This window comes from Acipenser ruthenus, chromosome 20 (assembly GCF_902713425.1).
Source record: "Acipenser ruthenus chromosome 20, fAciRut3.2 maternal haplotype, whole genome shotgun sequence".
NCBI lineage: Eukaryota > Metazoa > Chordata > Actinopteri > Acipenseriformes > Acipenseridae > Acipenser > Acipenser ruthenus.
The window spans coordinates 12424885-12450054 of NC_081208.1; the positions used below are offsets into that span (position 1 = coordinate 12424885).

The window sequence follows — 25170 nt, forward strand, 5'->3', positions numbered from 1 at the left end:
CAAAGCTCAAACCTGAGCAAAAGTTTGACAAATTGCACTCTCAGGGAATTCTGTGTGCTAAGTGTGAGATGGGCTGTAGTGTCTGGGTGAGTTAGCTATTATTAAATATTTACCTGGTAAAGTGCAGATGGCCAGCCATAAACCTTGTGCCACGATAAGATCTGGCATAGCAAATATTTACAATGGGAATAAGTCTTTAACCAATCAAATGAATATGTGTACTTTTTTGTTTTCTTGTACTTTGTAACCTAATGCTGATTTGCTGTAGGGAGAGAACTGTATAAAGGGACAGGGAAGATGTATCTCACTAAGTATCCTTGAGAGGAGCTTCCAGTTCTGTGGTCGTTGTGACCAAAAGACAATAAACTTGTCAAACTGTTTAAGCTTGACCTCTATTGTATTGTTTCCGTGTTCTAAAAATATTTCTTACAGAATTGGCGTCACAAACAGGATTCCTGATTGCTCGCTCACCTGACTGCTGAGACAGGCTAGAGTATGCTGTGGCTTACATACTTACTGTGCTTAGGGTAAGGAAATGGAACACATTTTGTCTTATACGGTTTTATACAGCTTATAAGTGTTGCTTGCTGACTTAGATAAAAGCGGATCGACATATCCTGTAAGGGAAGTGTTTATATGTATGTATATGTATGTGTGCAGTGGACTCTGGGACTGTTCATGCACTTGATACAATGTAACTGAAAGTTTTGGTGGAAGATGCAGGTGTGCGTTCGGTGTTTGTAGCATGGATAGATTGGGCATGAGGAATTGTGGGGGCATGTTTGTCTGGGATAACTGCATTTTAATTTAAAGGGTGTGAAGAGGTTTGAACGTCGTGTTTTCAGATATTTCTTGGCAGTGTCCAGTGCCGATGGTCTTGAAGCTTTCATGCGGACAGTCTTGGGAGAGCGCTTGCATTTATTTTGCTCAAACCAGTTGCAGTGTATTGGGGGTATGAATGATCCTGGAGGCTGCTGTATATGTGTGTGTGTGTATATATATATATATATATATTTATGTGCACTGCATTTTCTTTATTTATTTGTATATATTGTTGTTGTTTGTGCCATGTATGTGCTTTGACAACACTTATTTTTACATGCTAATAAAGTCAATTTGAATTTAATGACAGAACAATTATTATTATTGAGATTGGCTAATTAACATCTCTCTCTCTCTCTCTCTTTTGCTCCATCCCTCCTCTCTCTCACTCACTCTGGATTTTTACTGTAAGGCACATTTGTAGCAATAGAGCAATAGGCGGGTGTGTTGCCTTACTTTTGAATTCTCCTTTAACAAGAAACTTTTTATAATAATGTCTGTCTCTGTAACCCCCCCCCCCCCCCCCCCCCGCTCCTCTAACTCTCACTCTCTCCAGTTTAATCAGTATAGTTATAAATCAGCTCCTCTCTCTCCTTTTCTCCCACCCCTCTCCCTTCCACCCCTCTCCTTCCTCTTCCTCCTCCTCTCCTCCCTCTTTCCCTCTATGTGTAGTTCTGTACAGGCTCGCTGATTTTAATGCAGGCCCAGTAAACCGCCCAACCCAGACAAACCACACACAGAACCAGAACCACAGCCCAGATGGCATAGATCGCTCCGTACTGCTCAGCCTCCTGCCAAGTGCAAGCCTGAGAGAGAGAGAGAGAGAGAATGAATAATATTTGCAAATATTATTATTCAATTACATTCTCTTTTTACTCCTGCTTCATCAGATGAAGGCTGTGAGCTGAAACATATTAAAAGCTGAAAGATATTAAAAAGAAACCATGAAAAGTGTTTTTGAAAACAGAGTTTGAGTGAGTTGCTCTATTTGAGTGCGGACCTTTCTTGACCTGTTTGGTCTTAATTCCTTGATATTTTTTGGGAGGTGACGCACCAATTCATTTGAAAAAGACTGAACTTGAGTCTGATGGTACACACCATTTAAACACATTCTAGAATGAAAAGATTTTTGGGTGTGGCCATGTAGCTCCCCCTGCCCCCCCCATCCCTCCCTTCCTCCATCTCACCATTAGTCCTCCAGCGATGACAGCAAAGAAGAGACCCAGCATGAAAAAGTAAACACAGCGTTGCCAGGGGTAACGCCGCCCAATAAAGGACCTGAGAGAAAGACAGGGAGAGGGCAAAAGAGACAGTTATACATGATAACATGATTGCATTATGATAAAATGTGAGGCTCAATTCTGGACTGTGTAAGTGGCAGGGTCAATGTGTGTGTGTGCGTGTGTGTGTGTGAGAGAGACAGACAGACAGACAGACAGACAGACAGACAGACAGACAGACAGACAGACAGACTTACACTTTCCGACAGTGAGGGCATCTGGCGAGTTTCTTCTTTGTAAAGTCAGTCCACTGAGACAGAGAGAGAATTATTATCAATCTTATTGATTCTTATTCTGATTATTATTACAGTACTTGTGATTATTAATTAGGATGATGAATATGAAGATGAAGATGAATTGTGAATCGCACCAGGAATGTGTGAGCGCAGTGTCCACAGCTCACTCTGGCTCCACAAGGCTGCAGCTCTGGGCTGACAGGACCTGAATCTGACTCCACTGGACCCAAGTTTATAATTCTCTTACTGAGACAGATAGAGAGAAAAGGAGCGGCAGAGAGGGAGAGAGAGCAGAAGAGAGACATAATTACATATGTGTGTGTGTGGGCCTGAATCTCCCTTTCTCCCCTCCCCTCCCCTCCCCTCTCCCCTCCCCCCTCCTCCTCCTTCTCCTCTCCCCTATCCCCCCTCCTTCTCTCACCAGTAAGGACGGGGACAGGCCATTCTCTGTGAAGTTGCTTTGCAGATCAAGAGACAGTTACAAGGACAGCGCACATACTTCTTACCAGGAGGAGGGTTCTTAATGGGCTGAGAGAGAGGGGGGGGGAAGGGAGGGGGGAGAATGAGGTATGGGAGAAAGAGAGATGGGGAGAGAGAGAGAGGGAGGGGTTGAAAGGGGGAGAGAGAGAGAAAGAAGGGAGGTTAACACAGATACACTGACTACTTTTCAGTACAGTAATAATTATAATAATTATTATTATTATTATTTATTTCTTAGCAGACGCCCTTATCCAGGGCGACTTACAATCGTAAGCAAAAACATTTCAAGCGTTACAATACAAGTAATACAATAAGAGCAAGAAATACAATAACACAGAAATACAATAATACAGACCTAGCTTCACACACTCATGCACACGTACACGCATACATACTTAGACACATGTTGAGACACGCACACGCACACAGATGCAAACACACACACTCTCCTCACCGTTGCCTCGTTGCAGACCCCACACTTAACAAGGTGCTGGTGGCTGTCTGCCTTCACACTAATGAGGGACTGACATACACGACAGTTGATCTTGGAAGTGCTGCCCGACGTCATTAGGGAGTAAGGAGGAAGGTCTTCCTCGATCGGGAGAACTGAGGGGAGGTCTGGAGAGAAGGGGAGGGAGACGGACAGAGAGAGGTTAATAGAGAGACAGAGGGAATGAGAAAGAGAGGGAACGAGAAAGACAGGTTAATAGAGTGTGCGATAGAAAGAGAGGGAGGGTGAGGGGAGAGAGAGGGAGGGTGAGGGGAGAGAGAGAGAGAGAGAGAGAGAGAGAGAGAGAGAGAGAGAGAGAGGGGTAAACCAAACAATTCTGCACAGACCAGATTGGCTGTGTGGTCACTGTGAGACAGAAGAACTGGAAACAGAGATGCACTTTCTCCTAAATTGCCATATACTCCCAACCCAAGATCATTTACTTGAAAAAATGTAAATTTTCCTCCCCCATTTCCCAAAAAGACAGAAAAAATGGCAGTCCTCCTGGGAGAGGGACACACAGCCCCACTGGCTGACCAGTGTGTGTGTGCCTGTCATGCAAAACTGAAAGATCATAATTGGATAAGTCTTCACCCCCCTGAGTTAATACTTGGTGGAGGCACCTTTGGCAGCAATTACAGCTGTGAGTCTGTTGGGATAGGTCTCTACCAACTTTGCACACCTAGATTTGGCAATATTTGACCATTCTTCTTTACAAAACTGTTCAAGCTCTGTCAAGTTCCTTGGGGAGCGTTGATAGACAGCAATCTTCAAATCATGCCACAAATTTGCGATTGGATTTAGGTCGGGGCTCTGACTGAGCCACTCAAGGACATTTACTTTGTTGTTCCTTAGCCACTCCAGTGTAGCTTTGGCTGTGTGCTTTGGGTTGTTGTCATGCTGAAAGGTGAACTTCTGTCCCAATTTCAGCTTTCTTGCAGAGGGCAGCAGGTCTTCCTCAATGACTTCTTTGTACTTTGCTCCATTAATTTTCCCTTCTATCCTGACAAGTGCCCCAGTCCCTGCTGATGAGAAACATCCCTGTAACATGATGCTGCCACCACCATTCTTCACAGTAGGCATGGTGTTCTTTGGGTGATGCGCTATGCTGGGTTTGCGCCAAACATGACACTTTGCATTTAGGCCAAAAAGTTCCATTTTAGTTTCATCATACCACAAAACTTTTTGCCACATGGCTACAGAATCTCCCGAGTGTTTTTTTTGCATACTTCAAACGGGATTCAAGGTGGGCTTTCTTGAGTAATGGCTTCCTTCTTGCCACCCTACCATACAGGCCAGATTTGTGGAGTGCTTGGGATATTGTTGTCACATGCACACTTTGACCAGTCTTGGCCATAAAAGCCTGTAGCTCTTGCAAAGTTGCCATTGGCCTCTTGGTAGCCTCTCTGATTAGTCTCCTTCTTGCTCGGTCATCCAGTTTGGAGGGACGGCCTGATCTAGGCAGGGTCTTGGTGGTGCCATACACCTTCCACTTCTTAATAAACGTCTTGACCGTGCTCCAAGGGATATTCAAGGCCTTTGATATTTTTTTATACCCATCCCCTGATCTGTACCTTTCAACAACTTTGTCCCGGAGTTCTTTTGAAAGCGCCTTGGTGCTCATGGTTGAGTCTTTGCTTTGAAATGCACTACCCAGCAGAGGGAACCTACAGGAACTGCTGAATTTATCCTGAAATCATGTGAATCACTACAATTTAACAAAGGTGGAGGCCATTTAACTTGGTATGTGATTTTGAAGGCGAATGGTTACACCTGAGTTAATTTAGGATTGCTATTACAAGGGGGGTGGACACTTATCCAACCAAGCTATTTCAGTTTTTATTTTTAATTAATTTTCTACAAATTTCTAGAATATTTTTTTCACTTGGAAGTTGTGGGGTAATGATGTGTAGATAAATGAAAAAAAAACTATTTTAATGCATTTTAATTCCAGGCTATAAGGCAACAAAAGGTGAACATTTTGAAAGGGGGTGTAGACTTTCTATAGGCACTGTATATATATATATATATATATATATATATAATTATCATTATTTAGCAGACGCCTTTATCCAAGGCGACTTACAGAGACTAGGATGTGTGAACTCTGCATCAGCTGCATCAGCTGCAGAGTCACTTACAACTACGTCTCACCCGAAAGACGGAGCACAAGGATGTGAAGTGACTTGCTCAGGGTCACACAATGAGTCAGTGGGTGAGGTGGGATTTGAACCGGGGACCTCCTGGTTACAAGCCCCTTTCTTTAACCACTGGACCACACAGCCTCCTTGGGTCATTCCTTGTCAATTCAACCAGCCAATGTCACCATACGTCACACATTTGGTTAAAAATCGGCAAAAAGTTAGTAAAAGTGTTTGTTAGAAACTTTGTGAAATTTGAGCGGTCAACTCTTTATAGTTCCTGAGATTTTCGTGTTTATACCTAGGGGGTACCACCCTGCCAATGTTCTGTGAAAACACACACACACTGCTTTTAAAGGCTAATAATGTTTGAAATAAACATGTTAGATACCCAAATTCACCCCCATATAGATTTTTGGTCAAAAATAAAATAAATAAGATCTGTTCCTCTCCTGCCCCCAGAGCAGGTCTGTTCCCTCATTCCCCCAGAGCAGGCCTGTTCCCTCATTCCCCAAGGGAAGGCCTGTGCCCTCATTCCCCAAGGGCAGGCCTGTGCCCTCATTCCCCAAGGGCAGGCCTGTGCCCTCATTCCCCAAGGGCAGGCCTGTGCCCCTGCCCCCAGAGCAGGTCTGTATCCTTTTTGCCCTAAAAGCAGACAGGTCTGAGCCCCTCCTGTCGAAAGAACAAGTTTGCCCTTGCATCAGTGGCAGATATTCTCTCATCTCGGCTCACCACGCACCAGCGACCCCTGTAGTTGGCCGGGCACCTGCGGGCTTGCCTGTAAGCTGCCCGAGAGCTGCGTTGTCCTCCGACGTTGTAGCTCTTGGGTGGCTGCATGGTGAGTCCACAGTGTGAAAAAAAGCGGTCGGCTGACGGCACACGCTTCGGAGGACAGCGTGTGTTCGGCTTCGCCCTCCCGAGTCAGCATAGGAGTGGTAGCGGTGAGCTGAGCATAATAAAATAATTGGCGATTCCAAATTGGGAGAAAATAATAAAAATAATTGGCAACAACTAAATTTAAATAAAAAAAAAAAGCATGTCTAAAACCATCTTGACAAAAAAGAACCACTAGCAGCATTGTTTTTCATGCATTTAAAAATGAACTGTTTTAGTGCTCCAATATTTTCCCTTACCACTTTCAGCTGTCATTGCACCTGATAAATCCCATGTTTCATAATGGAATTCTTGACAACTCCTATAATCGAAAAATGTAAATATATTCTGCTACGTATATTTTTTAGACGATACAGGTCATGTTCTATCTAAGCCTTTTAGTTCCGCCTTTGGCAAAAATCAAGTAACCAATCAGACGCGACACATTAGTTCTGCCCCCAGAGCTGATCTGCCCTCAGAGCAAAGTTCATTTCCAAAAACTCAACTGAGCTGCTTGAACGGACAAACTGCACGTGCACGTCACAACAGAACACCCAGCGTGGGCATGAACATGAGCACAGCGTCATCGGTGAAGAAATAAAACAAACTGGCATTTAAATGAAATTATTATTATCCTTTCGACAAATATTACCTACAAAATCCCTCATATATAACAACATGTACCAGAAGCTCTCTGCGTAACCAACAATAAATATATCAATATAGACCTGCTGAATAACCTAGCTATATGAATAATCAATGAAAATAAACCCCCAATTTTAACGTTAGCTGTCTTTTAACACACTATTATGTTTCACTTTTTGTACCACGCACCCTAGCGAGGCAGTCAGCTACTGTAGCCTCCTCTCGAACCATGCACAGCTTCACTGCTTTCAAAACGTAGCTACTGCTGTTGCATAGTATTTAAATGCGAACCCCAAAAACGTTCCGTTAGCATGCCTCCTTCTTCTTCTTCTTCTTCTTCTTCTTCTTCTTCTTCTTCTTATTACTAATAAACAGCGAAGTGCAATAGATTATACAGAACAACCCATCCAATACTGTAATAAACTGTAGTACAGCATTATAAACTCTGGTACGGTATAAGGTTACTACACTAGATTCTGGTATCAGTTTACAACACTAACCCCGATGCTATACCTCCTACAAAAAGAAGGGAGGTCATGATTGTTGGGGACTCCATACTGAGAAACACAGCAAGTTCAGTTCGCAGTTTGGACCCCCTTACTACAACAGTGTGCTGCCTTCCAGGAGCCTCAGTCAAGCACATCACTGATAATGTGGACAGGCTCCTAGAACGAACAGGAGATGACCCGGTAGTAGTCGTCCACATTGGTACAAACAACATTGGAAGAGACAGACCAAGATCCCTGCAAAACAAATTCAGAGAGCTAGGAAGGAAATTAAAAGACAAGACCAAAACTGTGGTATTTTCTGGGATACTGCCGGCGCCTTGCAAAGGACCATATGGACAGCTGGAAATACAAAATCAAAATGCATGGGTGAAATCGTGGTGCACACAGGAAGGCTTCACCTTTCTTGAACATTGGAGCACTTTCTACAACAAGGACTATCTATACAGGTGGGACGGACTGCACTTAAACAGAAAGGGAACCAATCTACTCGGAGAAAGGATCCTTCAGGCGGTACAGAAGCATTTAAACTAGAAAGGAAAGGGGAGAAAACAAAAAAACAGAAGGGAGACTACATCAAAACAAGGGCAACAACTCAGGTAAGACCACTATTAAATGTATTTATCTTAATGCTAGAAGTCTCAGAAACAAAATGTTAGAACTTGAAGCTACTGCACTAACAAATAACTACGATGTGATAGGTGTTACAGAAACTTGGTTGTCTGAGAGTGATGGAGACGAATATAATATTAGTGGGTACACACTGTATAGGAAAGACAGGCAGGACAGAAGAGGGGGAGGGGTAGCGCTATACATAAGAAATAGCCTTGAAGCCCAGGTGTTAAATCAGGACAAAGAAAACAATGCAGAATCAATATGGGTCAGAATAATGGACACAAATTCAAAGGGCATAATAATAGGAGCATGCTACAGACCGCCAAATTCAGACGCTGAGCAAAATAATCTGTTGTACAATGACATTCGAAATGCGTGTAGAAAAGGAGAAGCCATACTAATGGGGGATTTCAACTTCCCCTGTATAAAATGGGAAAACCCAATGGGGGGCACGACGGACGAAATTGCAATGGTGGAAATGACAAATGACTGCTTCCTAACGCAATTTGTCAAGGCACCGACTAGAGGGGAGGCATGCCTTAATTTAGTCTTTTCAAATAATGAAGACAGAATAACTAAAACAGAGGTCAGAGAGCCATTGGCAAACTCAGACCACAACATGGTCTCATTTGAAATATTTTTTAAAACCCCAAAAGTAATGACTAAAGCTAAGGTTTACAATTTTAGAAAAGCAAACTACGAAGGTATGAAACAGAGACTAAAGGAAGTAGATTGGAGTAAAATAGAGAAAACATCCACAGAAAAAGGGTGGCTGTTTTTAAAAAATGTAGTACTAGAGGCACAAAACAATTACATCCCAAAAGTAGACAAATCTAAATCTAAAACAAAATGGCCAAAATGGTTTAATAGATCAATTTAAAAAAATATTCAGCGAAAAAAGGCACTTTACAGAGCGTTTAAAAGGGACCAAAAACAAAGCACACAGAAAGAGTACTTGGAACTGCAAACACAAGTCAAAAAGGAAGTTAGAAAGGCCAAGAGAGAGATAGAAATCAATATTGCTAAGGGGGCTAAAACCAATTCCAAAATGTTTTTCCAATATTATAACAGCAAGAGAACATTCAAAGAGGAGGTTAAATGTCTAAGAGACAGAAATGGCAAAATCATAGATGAAGAAAAAAAAATAGCAAATATATTAAATGATTACTTTTCACAGGTTTTTACAAAGGAGGACACGGACAACATGCCCCACATGTCGACCTGTTCCTATCCAATTTTAAATAACTTTAGCATAACAGAGGCAGAAGTGTTAAAGGGACTAGGAGCTCTTAAAATAAACAAATCCCCTGGGCCAGATGAGATCCTCCCAATAGTACTCAAAGAAATGAAAGAAGTTATTTACAAACCGCTAACCAAGATCATGCAACAGTCTCTTGACACTGGAAAATAGCAAACGTAATACCAATCCACAAAAAGGGAGACAAAACCGAACCAGGTAATTACAGACCAATAAGCCGGACTTCTATTATTATTATTATTCTTTATTTCTTAGCAGACACCCTTATCCAGGGCGACTTACAATTGTTACAAGATATCACATTATTTTTACATACAATTACCCATTTATACAGTTGGGTTTTTACTGGAGCAATTTAGGTAAAGTACCTTGCTCAAGGGTACAACAGCAGTGTCCCCACCGGGGATTGAACCCACGACCCTCCGATCAAGAGTCCAGAGCCCTAACCACTACTCCACACTGCTGCCCCTGATATATATAAACTTATGGAAACTATAATAAGATCCAAAATGGAAAATTACCTATATGGTAACAATATCCTGGGAGACAGCCAGCATGGTTTTAGGAAAGGGAGATCATGTCTAACTAACCTACTTGACTTTTTTGAGGATGCAACATTGAAAATGGATAACTGCAAAGCATACGACATGGTTTAATTAGATTTCCAGAAAGCTTTTGACAAAGTCCCGCATAAATGATTAATTCTCAAACTGAACACAGTAGGGATTCAAGGAAATGCATGCACATGGATTAGGGAGTGGTTAACAGGTAGAAAACAGAAAGTACTGATTAGAGGAGAAACCTCGAAATGGAGTGAGGTAACCAGTGGTGTACCACAGGGATCAGTATTAGGTCCTCTGCTATTCCTAATCTACATTAATGATTTAGACTCTGATATAGTAAGCAAACTCGTTAAATTTGCAGACGACACAAAAATAGGAGGAGTGGCAAACACTGTTGAAGCAGCAAAGGTCATTCAAAATGATCTAGACAGCATTCAAAATTGGGCAGACACATGGCAAATTAAATTTAATAGAGAAAAGTGTAAAGTATTGCATGCATGCAATAAAAATGTGCATTATAAATATCATATGGGAGATAGTGATATTGAAGAAGGGATCTATGAAAAAGACCTAGGAGTTTATGTTGACTCAGAAATGTCTTCATCTAGACAATGTAGGGAAGCTATAAAAAAGGCCAACAAGATGCTCAGATATATTGTGAGAAGTGTTGAATTTAAATCAAGGGAAGTAATGTTAAAACTTTACAATGCATTAGTAAGACCTCACCTAGAATATTGTGTTCAGTTCTGGTCACCTCGTTACAAAAAGGATATTGCTGCTCTAGAAAGAGTGCAAAGAAGAGCGACCAGAATTATCCCGGGTTTAAAAGGCATGTCGTATGCAGACAGGCTAAAAGAATTGAATCTATCAGTCTTGAACAAAGAAGACTACGCGGCGATCTGATTCAAACATTCAAAATCCTAAAAGGTATAGACAATGTCAACCCGGGGGACTTCTTTGACTTGAAAAAAGAAACAAGGACCAGGGGTCACAAATGGAGATTAGATAAAGGGGCATTCAGAACAGAAAATAGGAGGCACTTTTTTACACAGAGAATTGTGAGGGTCTGGAACCAACTCCCCAGTAATGTTGTTGAAGCTGACACCCTGGGATCCTTCAAGAAGCTGCTTGATGAGATTCTGAGATCAATAAGCTACTAACAACCACAAGATGGGCTGAATGGCCTCCTCTCGTTTGTAAACTTTCTTATGTTCTTCTTATGTTCTTAATACACCCTGATAAACTGGTACACTGATATCAATATGAATTACTTGTATATTTGTAATACATTTTGATAATGTATTGCAAGAAGTATTTTTTTTCTCGGTCAGGGGCAGCGGCTGTGTAAATGTTTCTGGAAACATTCGTCACAACACTGTACTTGGACTCATTACAATGTCCTGCTTTGGGTGAGTAAAAATGTCTGTGTGTGTGTGTCAATGTGTGTGTGTGTCACTATGTCATTGTGTGTGTGACAGTGTGTCACTATGTGTGTGTGTCAGTTTGCATGTGTCAGTGTGTCACTATGTGTGTGTGTCAGTTTGCGTGCATCAGTGCATGAGTGTATCTGTGTGCAGGGTTAGAAACTAACAATACTGTGCTGCTAGTCCAAAGGACCAGTACCTTTTAAACTTTTAAACCAGTAAACTTGGTAGGCCTGGTGTAAACTTACTAGTCCTTATGTGAAGTGCCGAACAACAGTTGGGGTCTGTGGCAATGTGCTCCGCCCCTGTGTGCATTTCTGTGTTGTATGTTGCGTGTGGTGTGTTAATGTTGGTGTATAGGCATTGGTACACGGGATATAAACGGGTCTGTGTTTCACGTGTGATTTAAAATGTATAGTTGTATTTATGCACGTTTTACTCACTCAGGGTTGGGTGTTCGGTGAGTAGTGAACGAGAGAGAGAGGAGGAGAAATAAAGTTAAAGATAAATATTTATAACAATTGCTATCGCGTGCTGGTAGGACCAGCACAATGCTTGTTTGTTTATTTACTCACCGTGTTTGTGTGTCTGTCCGTCCACCGTTTGTTTAAGTGTTAGTCCATTTTGTTTGTCGATTTATTTTGGAGCAAGTGCCGTGTCCTGTCTTCTGTTTGTTTAAACCTTTTATTTATAATAAACCGCGCAACAGCGCTTTCATCATTTCACCTCATTTCTCTGTGTATTCATTTCCTGGTTCTGACGGCACCACTCAGCTAGCCGTGTGACATATGGTGCCCTGCGTGGGATAACAGCGCCTCCAAGCGTCAGACCAGGAGAGGTGTTTTTGTGTAAAAAAAACCCCACAGGACTGTTTAAAAAAATAAATAAATAATGCCTATGCGAGGGTAAGCATTACTTTGACGTCTGTCCCTTCCGCAGTTATGAGGAGGAACTAGCACCTGAGTGGGAGGAGCCCGTGCATCCAGCGCCCAGACGGGGGGACCACGAGCGTCCAACGCCCAGACGGGGGGACCGCGGGAATCCAAAGCCTGAGAGACAGCTGTTCCCACCTCCACCAGCAGAGCAAGAATGCCTGCTGTTCCCACCTCCACCAGCAGAGGGAGAATGCCTGCTGTCCCCATCTCCACCAGCAGAGGGAGAATGCCTGCTGTCCCCATCTCCACCAGCAGAGGGAAAATGCCTGCTGTCCCCATCTCCACCAGCAGAGGAAGAATGCCTGCTGGTTTCCCTATCACAACCAGGAGAGGAAGAATGCCTGCTGGTTTCCCCATCACAACCAGCAGAGGACGAATGCCTGCTGGTTTCCCCATCACAACCAGCAGAGGAAGAATGCCTGCAGGTTTCCCCATCACAACCAGCAGAGGACGAATGTCTGCTGGTTTCCCCATCACAACCAGCAGAGGAAGAATGCCTGCAGGTTTCCCCATCACAACCAGCAGAGGACGAATGCCTGCAGGTTACCCCATCACAACCAGCAGAGGAAGAATGCCTGCTGGTTTCCCCTTCCGAGGGAGAGCCACACCAGTCCCCTGCAATAGGGGGAGCGCCGCATCAGTCCCCTGCAATAAGGGGAGCGCCGCACCAGTCCCCTGCAATAGGGGGAGAGCCGCACCAGTCCCCTGCAATAGGGGGAGACTACACGCTGCTCCCACCTTCGTCGCCAGGAGACTACACGCTGCTCCCACCTTCGTCGCCAGGAGACTACACGCTGCTCCCACCTTCACCGGCAGGAGCAGAGCAGCTGGGAGCTGCCTCTACCTCCGCCACTTCCACCAGCAGAGGGTCAATGCCTGCTGGGTCCACTTCCACCAGCAGAGGGTCAATGCCTGCTGGTATCACTTCCCCGACCGCCATCTTCACCCCCAAGAGGAGAGGAGCAGGAGTTACCTCTGCCTCCATCACCACCAGGGGAAGAGGTGCAGGAGCTGCCTCTCCCTTCACAAACAGTAGCAGGACTTGCTGCTGGCATTCCTCAGCAACCACTACATAGTCTGCTGAGGGGAGCACAGCAGAAAACAGCCCGGCTGCAGCGGCTACGAAGAGGGCCAGCACCGCCGCAGCCACTGCTACAGTGGCCAACCACAGCACCACGACTGGTCCTGACTCCGGCACCGCCCAAGGATGCCAGCCTCGCTTCGCCCAAGGATGCCAGCCTCGCTTCGCCCAAGGATGCCTGCCTTGCATCGCCTGGGGCTGCCTGTTGCTCCGCATCACAGCAGGAAGTACTGTGGCCGGAACCCCACCAAGGGGAGCTGCCGGCCACGAAGAAGGGGGAGGAGGTCTGGAGACCACCAACCCCAGCAGCAGTTTCGTTGCCGGAGATCGTGGGGGAGGTCAGGAGACCTGCTCCCACTGCAGCACGTGCGCTGCAGGAAGTACTGTGGCTGGAGCCCCACAAAAGGGAGCTGCCGGCTACGAAAAAGAGGGAAGGTCAGGAGACCACCCCCCAAGCAGCCTTTCTGCTACCAGGACTACCCCGGCTGGAGGAGCCAGACTTGGGACTATTAATGTCTCTGCTGACAGCATTTCCGCTGTCAGCTGGGAAGCTGCCGGCATTGCCACCAGCAGCAGAAGAGTGGCAGGAGTATACCACCCCGCTGTCAGCATTGCTGCTGACAGCCTTACAACCTGTGGGCCCCTTGAAGCCTCTGGTTCTGGCCCAGGACTTTGTGCTGGACTTTTGGGCTTTTAAGGGGGGAGGTGGCCGTTGAGGCCATGTGTGCTGCGCACAAGGGGGGGTATATGTGGCAATGTGCTCCGCCCCTGTGTGCATTTCTGTGTTGTATGTTGCGTGTGGTGAGTTAATATTGGTGTATAGGCATTGGTACACGGGATATAAACGGGTCTGTGTTTCACGTGTGATTTAAAATGTATAGTTGTATTTAGGCACGGGATTGCACATCACTTCACGTGCATTTAAAGTATATAATATGTGAGCACGAGGTTGCACATAATTAATTCACGTGCTGGTTCAAGTGAATAATTAATTAGTAATTGAATCCCAGCACAACAGTATATATAGATGCACGTTTTACTTACTCGGGGTTGGGTGTTCGGTGAGTAGTGAACGGGAGAGAGAGGAGGAGAAATAAAGTTAAAGATAAATATTTATAACAATTGCTATCGCGTGCTGGTAGGACCAGCACAATGCTTGTTTGTTTATTTACTCACCGTGTTTGTGTGTCTGTCCGTCCACCGTTTGTTTAAGTGTTAGTCCGTTTTGTTTGTCTATTTATTTTGGAGCAAGTGCCGTGTCCTGTCTTCTGTTTGTTTAAACCTTTTATTTATAATAAACCGCGCAACAGCACTTTCATCATTTCACCTCATTTCTCTGTGTATTCATTTCCTGGTTCTGACGGCACCACTCAGCTAGCCGTGTGACAGGGTCCCAAAAACAGGCTTAGATTTTATTTTGCTAAAAAACAAAACACCGTTATAAATTTAGACTAACATTTTTTTTTTTTTAACAAAGCACCTTCGTAAACACTCATACAGATCGATCAGTCACCTATTTGCACCTCGTTTCTTGTGTGCTGAGAAACTGACACTGACAGCACCAGACAGGATGACAGAGGAAAGCATTCTCTCAGCTGTGTCACCCTGCCGACCATGAAGCTCTGCCTGAAACTGACAGCGTTGACACAATGTTTATCTGATTGTACATTACGTGTTGCTATTTACAAAAATGCTGGCTGGCTATGAATTACTATCTATAATGCACGTACACATGCGGTCTTCACTAAAGTCCCAATTTAAAGACAGTACGTTTCACTGTAGCCCTCGGGATGAAATTGTTAGAAACACTGGATGTGCAGCGCAAGGTAAAGTACACACCAAGGCTTAGGTGGGTTGCTCTAGCACTGAGTTTTGAGAGGAAGTGAGCTGATGCAAGGGCACTGAGGCACCAAGCATGGTAGCATGGAGCACCAACGCACATCCTTCATTTTGTTGCTATTATCATTAAATTAATTTAGATGGGATCCAAGGGCCAGGTTAACTGTCACTGGGAACTTAAAAAGCGTGGGCATAAAACATGTCTTTGCATTTATTTACTTTTCTATATGTGTTTTGTTACTGGCTTTGTGCTGGGGTGTAACGTGAGAGTATGCCAGTTACACAGGAACTACATTTCCCATCATCCTCCTGCACACTTATGTATTGGTGGAGATGATGAAAAATGTAGTTCTGAACATCTTCTAAAAATGACATGTGAAGCCATCTTGGAAAGAGCACAGTGGACTGTAGTTTAAAAGTGGTCAGGATGGTGTATACTTCTCACAATCTACAATTCGAAAGGTGATATAGACTAGAAGGAGACAGATATGATTGTCATGGCTGTAAAAACTCACGGTTCTTATTTGATCATTGTAGTTTATGTTGAAAACATTAATGTTATTGATTTCATTTTTTTCTTTCAAATCCCCTATTTATACAGGTGACGTTTTATCACTTTAAGATGCCACAAATCTGCTAAAAAGAAACACTCCAAGTAGGGAGTCTCTTCCTGAGACTGCAGCTTGACATCATTACATGACTGTGACGATATAGGTTAGTTATTTATGATTTTAAAATGCCAAATCAAATATGCAGTTGAATTCTTTTATTTGAAAATAACTACAAAAACTAAAACCAGAAGTTGACCTGGGAACTTTTGTATGGCTGGGAACTATTGTATCTTACAACAGAGTGAAAAACAAAAGGAACTCCATCACTGTTAATCCCCACAGCAAAGCACAACGAGACTCACGAACATTCCATAACTGATTGATAAATTAACAGTGTTTACAATGGGTTGAATTAAATAAAGAAAGGTGCTGCGGGAGGGGAATCCTATACATATAAAAAGATGACATGTAAAATAACTTACCTGGGAGGGAGAGAGGGGATCCTTTGTTCTGGGGTGGTATGTTGGCTGCAACCAAACCTGTAAAAGAAAGAAAAATAAAAAGACGGTTGGAAACTTTTCTTTGAGTTTGAAAGCGGTGCCTGATTGTGTCTATTGTGCGGAATAGGAGCACATATTCCTTACGGTGAATAGGACCAGAAAACAGCGAGTTGAGAAAGATTAAGCTCATGGTTTATTTTGGGGTTAAAACAATGGTAAAGTTTTGCTAATTTTTTATTTCAAAATAAAATACTTACCGGATCTAGAGACAATGGGGTAGATGTGCTAAAGTATTGCGCCTGTTTTAAGAGTCGTAAACCTGTCGCAAGCTAGTCAGAAGTGTCAGGTGACGTTGTTACCTTTTCTTTCTTAATTACCAGTTAAAACAGCTTTTAGAGACCTGATAAATACACAGACCTCAAGGGCCAGAGCACAACAGACACAAACTAACATTTAATTTCTATTAAATGCTCTGGGTTAACCCCTAAACAATATTATTAATATTAGCAATGCTCACCAACACACACAAATAACCAATAATCACTTCAGTGTTTGAAAAGAAAAAGATTTGCAGTTTATTTCACAACATACTGCAGGAGCTTAAGAGTGTGTGTCCTATCGGAAAGCAGGCCAGGCTGAAAGAGAGGGAAAAGTTGTTGATGTGGGTTCGGTCGACTGTCCTATATATTTATCTACATATATAGGTAAATATTTTACAATGGTCGCCCTATATATTTATCTACATATATAGGTAAATGTTTTACAATGGTCGTCCTATATATTTATCTACATATATAGGCTAATGTTTTACAATGGTCGTCCTATATATTTATCTACATATATAGGCGAATGTTTTTGACCTTCTGAGGGAGTGATGATCAGTCACTGTTTTATGTCTTTATTCTCTTGTTTGATCCTATGCAGCTAAACCCACTACTGCAATTCTAATGTACTACAGCACTCAGTTCTAAGTGCATTAAGTCTGCATAGCGCTAATGGGAGCCCAATCTATCCTATTATAAGGAAACCCAGATACTCACCTGATTTGGTATTGGCACAGGGTTTGGTCGATCAGTTAGTTTAGAACAAGAGTTTTTGTTCAATATGCTCAATAAATAAATATCACAGAAGAATATGCGTGCATATAACCTAGTTCAGACATGATAGCCCAGGAAAAAAAGCTGAAGAAAAGTTTGAAGCAGTTAGCCTGCAGTGACGCACATTATAACAAGCTTGCATTAATCTTCAGATAAACGAATCAACAAGTATTACACATTGTAAAGCTCTGATATTTTTATTTTTATCCTGGACATCAAAAGGACTCAGAATTACCAAATCAGTGAGTGAAGTCACATTTAATGCCATTGTCAAATATAGGTTTCATTGCTATCTAAATGATATTGGACTATTAAAAAAAGGTAATTTTAAAAAATGTTGAATGCCTTGCTAAATATGTCATCACACACCACTGAATAGTAGCCTATATTAAAAAAAAAAAAATTGTTTACAGGTTTCTCTAACAAAACTGGAACTACTTACAGAAATATATTAGCCTGCTTTTCCACAAAAATACATTGACATACGGTAAATCATGCCATAGGCATATTACTTGAGGGAGCTGTTTGTATAAAAAGTGATACAGCTGTCATAGCAATGAATTCAGAAACACGTCATCATAACTGTATTGCTACTGTACAGGTATTGAAAGTGAGTTAATACAGAAAGTGGTTTCTATTCCAAAAGAAACTGTAGCCTGCTTGTGAACAGGACATTAATACCATGCTTTTGTATCACTCAGAGTTTATTTGCTGCCTCCTTGTTCATTGCTTTTTCGAATATCGCATTCTATATTTCCACTTCACCACTCGTCCCAGGTTGAGGCTGGCTATATAGGTCAGTCTATCCAAAAGACAACGGTAATTTATTCTGAAAAATGTTGCATATCTCACGGAATGCTTATCTCGCTAAAGTGTCGCAACAGAAATTCAAATGAATATATTGCTGGTCTCTTCATTTACATATCTTCTCTGAGTACAGAGGATTTTTTTGCCAACAGTAGCAACAAAAACGCTAATTGCGGTAGTTTGCCCTGCGACTGGCCTTTCTTAGTACATAGGCCCCAATGAGTTGGTGTTGGCTGAAGCTGTCGGGACAGCCATTCTAGAAAATGCGTGCGCAGATAACGCAACCTATTATAGTCGTGAACGCGACTTTGGACATAGTTTAACCCGTGGGAGGGGCTATGGGTTCAAAACCTATATATAGCTGAAAATAGCTCATTGGGAGAGAGAAGTTGGCCGCAAACAGTCATAAAATTTAGGAGTCGCAGTGTACCTATAAATCTCGAGTATAATTAAAGGTCACACTTTATTTAAAGGAGCACCTATTAACTATTAACACACAAACAGTAAATATATTAATACACATTTGTTATGTCTGTTAATAGTTAGTTAACAGTTAGTAGATAATTTGTTACTTGATTTGTAGTAACATTTCTAAAAGTTTATAAATTCATAAATTGAAGTAAATGTTTAGTAGCACCTATTAACTATTAATGAACAAGAAGTAAACAGATTAATAAAACATGATTTCATATTATTTTAATAGTTAGTTAATGTGTAGCAGACCATGTGTCAATTCATTTATTGTACATTTTCTCACAGTTAATTAATTAATTACTAAATTAACGTAAATGTATGGGCTAAATATTGTGACAGTACCTATTAACTATTAATGAACAACATTATATATATATATATATATATATATATATATATATATATATATATATATATATATATATAATGCTTACTTGTTCATTAATAGTTAATTAAATGTAGTAATTAATTCATTAACTGTGAGAAAAGTTACAATAAATGAATTGACACATGGTCTGCTACATATTAACTACTAGAACACGTTCATGAACATTTTAAGTTGTAAGTTCTAGATATAAATGGTAGATCTTACCCAAATTCACTTGTGCAGACAAGGGGTGTTCTGGTACCAGACCAAGAGAAAGCTGTAAGTTTCTTGAAAAGAGCTATTCTTTATATACACAATATACACACACACACACACACACACACACACAACCACACACCCACACAGGCAAAATGAAACTTTGCTTCAGGGCAAGGTAGGTGAGTATTCTACCATAAATGACCATTAAATCATAAAGTTAAAAGCAACAACGGCCTTAAATCATCTTTGTCCTGCCCTGCTAAATTTTATTGATAATAAAACAAAAACTATTATCAGTGCCAAAAAAAGCACCTGTTTTGTGCACCAATGCAGGGGGTGTGGTTACATTTGAAACCTGGTGTGGATTATTTTTTCTCAACTATTAAAATAAACTTTAACCGACTGTGACAGGCTGGCTGTAGGCATGACATCAGGCCAGAAAGAAACACAAAGGCCCTGTCCACACTACATAACCGATCTCGAGAACCGTACTCGAAACCGCTCTAATTAATCCAGCTCAAAGCCTCCACACTGAAGTACCGTTTCATGTTTAGTCAGGCTTAATGCGTCCACACACCATTAGAATAGTTCAGTTACAATTCCCAGCAGCGTAACAAACCGTGGAAATTAATACGATAGTATCCCACCATGCACTGTATTTTATTTTAAAATAATGTGTTATGCCCCATATTAACAGAGGTCCATATTGCATAAATGAAATATAACAAGTATTGTGGAAAAAGTAAATCCGAACACACACACACAAGTAGGGCTTGACGTTTTCAGGTTTTATTTTTAATCAGATGAAGTCCCTTTAAACAAATTCAGCTGATTTTGTTTTATAATAAAACTCAGACAAAGCTGTTAATTACAAAACAATCTTTGTTTTTTTTTGTGGCAAGTGAAACTGAAGCGCTGTGGTGCTCAGTGTTTTATTGTAAAATAAAAGGTTTAAATAGAAAACATGACACGGCACCTGAGGCCCAAGTAAATAGACAAACAAAACGGGCTAACACTTAAACGAACAGTGGACAAACAGACAAACAAACACGGTGAGTCAAAACAAAGAACAATTATTATTTTAGTTTATTTTAGTTTACTTTACTTTCTCTCCTCTCCACACCCGTTCTCCACTCACTGAACACACAACCCCAAGTGAGTGAAACGTGCATCTATATATACTGTTGTGCCGGGATTCAATTACTAATTAATTATTCACTTGAATCCCAGCACATGAACTAAATCTGTGCAACCCTGTGCTTACATATTATTAAATACTTTAAATGCACATGAAGTGAAGTGCAATCCCTGTGCCTAAATAAAATTATACATTTTAAACACTCGTGCTCATTACCCACATTATGTACCAACTACAATACACCAACATTAACACACTACATACAACATAAAACACAAAAATGCACACAGGGGCGGGGCATATTGCCACATCGACCCATTGTAGCAAAGTTTAACCTGTAGGGTAGGTGCCTTCAAATTTTGTCAGAGGCTTCTTTCTTCTCCTCATGAATAACAAAAAGTCTACAAGTTTGTAGTTTACTGTTAGCGGGTTGGTCAAAGTTTTGTTATAATCCAGACCTGAACATCTCACAGTTGAAAATAGGCTATAATGATTAGCTTACAAAAACAAACTAATGTTTTTGTACATTGTACACATTACATCTAAAATGACTCCAAACTAATAACAAAAGCTATTGCAGTGCGACGTCTGATTAAATAGGGTAGTGATTATTGAATCATTCCTTCAAATAAGAGGAGGCATGCTATACTGCGTTGTGCATACCGTTTAATAGACAGGCTTACACACACATTGGATACACTGGTGCTGCTGTACTCTGAAAAGCTACACAACATGTTAATCAATCAATCATTTTTTATTTTATATAGCGCCCTTCGCAATGAATTGCCACCGAGTGCTTTCACATTATTGGTCAGTGCATTAGAACACAGTACATCAGAATAACTATAGGGGCAGAGGAGAGAAAAACAAAATAAATCTCTGGGGTTCCAAGGCCTGATGGGTTGCCTCCCTCCAGGCAGTAATTCAGGTGTAAGGCAGTAAGTCACTCTCATGTGTATTTTGAACAGTCCATTGCGTTGACTTCACCTAGCCTAACATCTTCTCCACACTTCCTCTGCTGGTCGACTCACAGTGTCCTCTCTCAGATGCTCATGGCGCTCATTCCTTCTTGTCCCTTGCTCCCAGTGGATTTTTGTCTATATGTATTTTGGCTTAATTTATTGTGACAAAGACTGTCACTCTGTCTTTGCTTAAGCTTGGTCATCAGACTTTTATTGTCTGTTAAACAAAGACACGATAAGTGTTAATAAAAATCAAACCAAACAAAGAACTGAACTTTGGCCTAAGGTGCTTTAGCACTAGGTACACTTATGAGCCTCCTTGTGTTCAAACATGGTGTTCGTTATGGACAATCCATGACTAGCACAGAAGTACAGTAACAATTCACCACTCAGGTTCAGATCAGGGAGGCTGTACCACCCAATCACTTCCCTCCAGGTATCTCCATCGTTGCCCACGTTAGCATTGAAGTCACCCACGAAGACTGTAAGAGTCAGTAGGTGGCACCCTTTCAAGCACCACTGTCTCCAAGAAGACTGAATACTCAGAGCTGCTGTCTGGCACATATGCACCTACAACAGTCAGAGTTTTCCTCTTAGATTCCAGAAGTCTCACCGAGGCAACCCTCTCGTCCACCTGCACAAACTCCAACTGTATATTCCCACATCTGCCCAGGGCTGCTCACAGGGGGCCTCTCTGGAGAAGGATAGAGTCCACCTTTGGTCGAGAAGTTTGGTTCCAGAGCCGATGCTGTGCATGGAGGTGAGACTGACTATATCTAGCCAGTACCTTTCCACCTCCTCCACCAACTCTGGCACCTCGGACTGTAGTAAGCAAGCAAAAGTTAAGCAAACAAATTGTGTTACAAAAACTGTATTTAGCAACTTGCCAAAGGCATATTATACAGCATCAATATTGCTGTTAAAGTTTAATTTTATTATCACAACAAGTATCAGCGTGATCTCTCACTGGGAGGGACAGCTGCTGAACTTTAATGAGACTGAACCTGTAAAGGGAAAAACGCTCAAAGCACTTACCTGCACAAGACAGTTCATGTCCAGGGAGTATAGAGGATAATTTGTGCCAAAATTAAAAAAAACAAACTTTAAAACGAGATAAATATATAAATATATATAATTATTTGTTTATTTAGCAGACGTCTTTATCCAAGACCACTTACAGAGACTAGGGTGTGTGAACTATGCAGCAGCTGCAGAGTCACTTACAATTACATCTCATCCGAAAGACGGAGCACAAGGAGGTTAAGTGACTTGGTCAGGGTCACACAATGAGTCAGTGGCTGAAGTGGGATTTGAACCAGGGACCTCCTGGTTACAAGCCCTTTTCTTTAACCACTGGACCACACAGCCTCCATATATATAGAAACTTCATTTTTACTTAATGTTTTTGGTTGGTGCAGACAATGAGAGAATCGATTATCTAAATGTGCCTGCTTCTGGATTGTGCAGGGGGCTTGCGGTGAGTCGCGAAAACTAGAACAATCATCTGGAGTGTGACATCGCCTGTATACCTGGGCTCTTCCATGTTTTAACATGTTTTTATGTGTGTGTCAAATGAAAGACCAGGGTAAAAAATCACACCCAAGTTGTGTGATGATGCTTTTGGGCTAACGTTGTGTCCAGCAATGTTTACATCAGAAAACATCAATTCATCACTGAGTTTTTTAGGCCTCAGGATTAAAACCTTTTTGTCTGAATTTAGCATAAATTATTGGGGGGCATCCAACTGTATAGTGGCACATACCCTTTTGGCCTACTAGAACATGCAGGTTGTTCCTCGGTCTCTATTTCTAGACCTTCAACAGGCTCTTCAAGCAGATGGAGAATCCTCTTCCTGAGTAACAATAGTGTCATCACTGGGACTATCAGTGGGGTAAAAATCACTATCAGAGTCAGATGGAATCTTGGAGTGTGACTCAGGGTCACTGTCAGTTACCATCAGCACCCTAGACACCTCTCTGAAGAACCTTTTGTGTGACAGCTTTAGGCAACAAACATCTAATGGATTTACTAGAGGAACGGAGTATCTGAGAAAAATGGGTAATGTTTTTTATTAAGTGTTGGCAAATATATAACAAAATGATTTATATCTATCTCTCTCTCTCTCTCTACACACATATATATATATATATATATATATATATATATATATATATATATATATATATATATATATATATATATATATATATTGTAAAATGTTGTTTGGTGTGGAAGCCTAACCTGCAGTAAAAGAGGCGACACTGACACAGAGGTGTGGGTTTAACCTGGGCAGGCTTTTATTTTTCACGGCAACACACAGTGTATTTGTAGCAATAAAAATAAACAAAAACCAAAATAACACCTGCCCACTTGGGCCCTCGCTCACTTCTTGATCCCTGTCTATCCTTGCAGAGGCTAAGCCCTGTGCAAATAAAAATGACTGCAGTGTGTAGTAAAAATAAAATAAAATACTGCAGTGTGTAGTAAAATTACTGCAGTACAAAAACCACCCTACTGGAGAACTAAACAAAAATAGTTCCAGTCTCAGATCTTCCTGGTTGGTACAGGTTCCTGCCACACCCTTTCAAAAGTGACCTCCACAAAGGTAAGTACAGGTTTTAAAGGTGCATTTATAATCCAAACCCAGGACTGGGCTGTAACTGTTACTTTGTTCCCTTCCAGGTGTTTCAGGTACGTTCTCCAGGTTTTACTTCCCTCCACACAAGAGGAAAGGTGTCCAGTCTGGCCCACACAAGGACAGCAGGTACATAGAGGTCGTAATGATAGTTACACAGTCCTGTATTTCAAATAAATGAAGCGTCTGTTTCTTTTTCTTTCAAGGTTAGCAGGAGACCTCTGCTGGTGGAAGAAGGAATGGACACTAGCTGGACCAGCAGTATCCATGCTGGCGTTATACTAAAAATAAAATTACACAGTCTGTGTCGTGTGTTTCCTTTATCAGTGCTTGAGCACACAGTTCAAAAGTAAGCAGATAGGTCTCTAGGTAACTAATACTGCTGTTTGTAATCCACGCACAGGCAAATCCACACAGTGCTCTTTCACGTTGCCTACTGGTGCTGTAATTACAGTTGGTCTTAAAAATGCCTTGCACTGCAACTGCACTGCAAGTTGCAGTTATTTAAACCAGTCCGTCGGCAATTTGAAGCAAGATCATACAGGCTAGAGAAGTGAGCGTTGCTTCCACACAGGTAAGTTTAACACTGTGCTAAATATACAACAAATCGAATCTCCGGCAAGGGGTCCACACACTACATTACTCTTAAACTTCCACCACAATCTTGCACACAGCTCAGTTGTGATAATACGTTCCCTTTCAAGTCGAAAATAACCATCAACATGAGATATTGCCGTCAGGCAGCACCGGTATGCTGAGCTTTTATAGCAAAGCTGCCGATAGGCCCCCATGCCAGCTGCAGTGTAAGCCCGCCCCCCTGGGAGCTTACTTAACTGCGCGCGTGGGGATGCACTTCCTCTTTTGTCTTCAGCCTTGGTACGGTAGGTAATAGATAATAGATCTTGTTAACTGATTGTACTCGATTAGCTTACGCTTGAGAAGCTGGTTAATTACCCCTTCTCTGAGTTTATTTCAGTTACTGTGTTTTTAGGATTATATATATTTTCTTGTTAATATATATTTTTCCTTTCGCTTTGCTTCGGCATCGCGTCTTCGTGGTCTCTCGTCTTCCTTTTCTTTGTTATTATTATAATATATAATTTATATTATATTTATTATTTGGGTTTTTGTGTATATATATATATATTGTTATATATATTCTTTATTGTATATTGTTTGGGACGCGTGTTGCGTTGGCCTTAGGCCATGCGCATTTTTGCAGCCTCGGTCTT

At 41.7% G+C, this 25170-nt stretch overlaps 2 protein-coding genes across 2 annotated transcripts; one reads left to right on the top strand and one right to left on the bottom strand.

Moving 5' to 3' along the window:
• Window positions 1–1353: 1353 nt before the first annotated feature.
• Window positions 1354–22356, bottom strand: LOC131698948 (type 1 phosphatidylinositol 4,5-bisphosphate 4-phosphatase-like). Its single transcript, XM_058994075.1, has 10 exons — window positions 22339–22356; window positions 21967–22125; window positions 19210–19261; window positions 16222–16278; window positions 3273–3436; window positions 2760–2866; window positions 2473–2584; window positions 2300–2352; window positions 2010–2100; window positions 1354–1628 (listed from the first exon to the last, which is right to left on the bottom strand). Exons 1-10 carry the CDS (start codon window positions 22354–22356, stop codon window positions 1485–1487), a joined length of 957 nt encoding a protein of 318 aa, XP_058850058.1. The 3' UTR covers window positions 1354–1484.
• Window positions 11096–13724, top strand: LOC131698872 (skin secretory protein xP2-like). Its single transcript, XM_058993494.1, has 2 exons — window positions 11096–11318; window positions 12273–13724. The coding sequence occupies exons 1-2, from the start codon at window positions 11305–11307 to the stop codon at window positions 13342–13344; spliced, it is 1086 nt and encodes a 361-aa protein (XP_058849477.1). The 5' UTR covers window positions 11096–11304; the 3' UTR covers window positions 13345–13724.
• Window positions 22357–25170: the final 2814 nt, after the last annotated feature.

Excerpts from the sequence above, each read along its gene's own strand:
- LOC131698948 (XM_058994075.1), bottom strand. Across the intron at positions 19,262-21,966 it reads GTGAGCAGCCCTGGGCAGAT|CTTTCTCTTGGTCTGGTACC; the intron begins GTGGGAATATAC and ends AGAAACTTACAG. Across the intron at positions 2,867-3,272 it reads GGGTCTGCAACGAGGCAACG|CCCATTAAGAACCCTCCTCC; the intron begins GTGAGGAGAGTG and ends CCTCTCTCTCAG.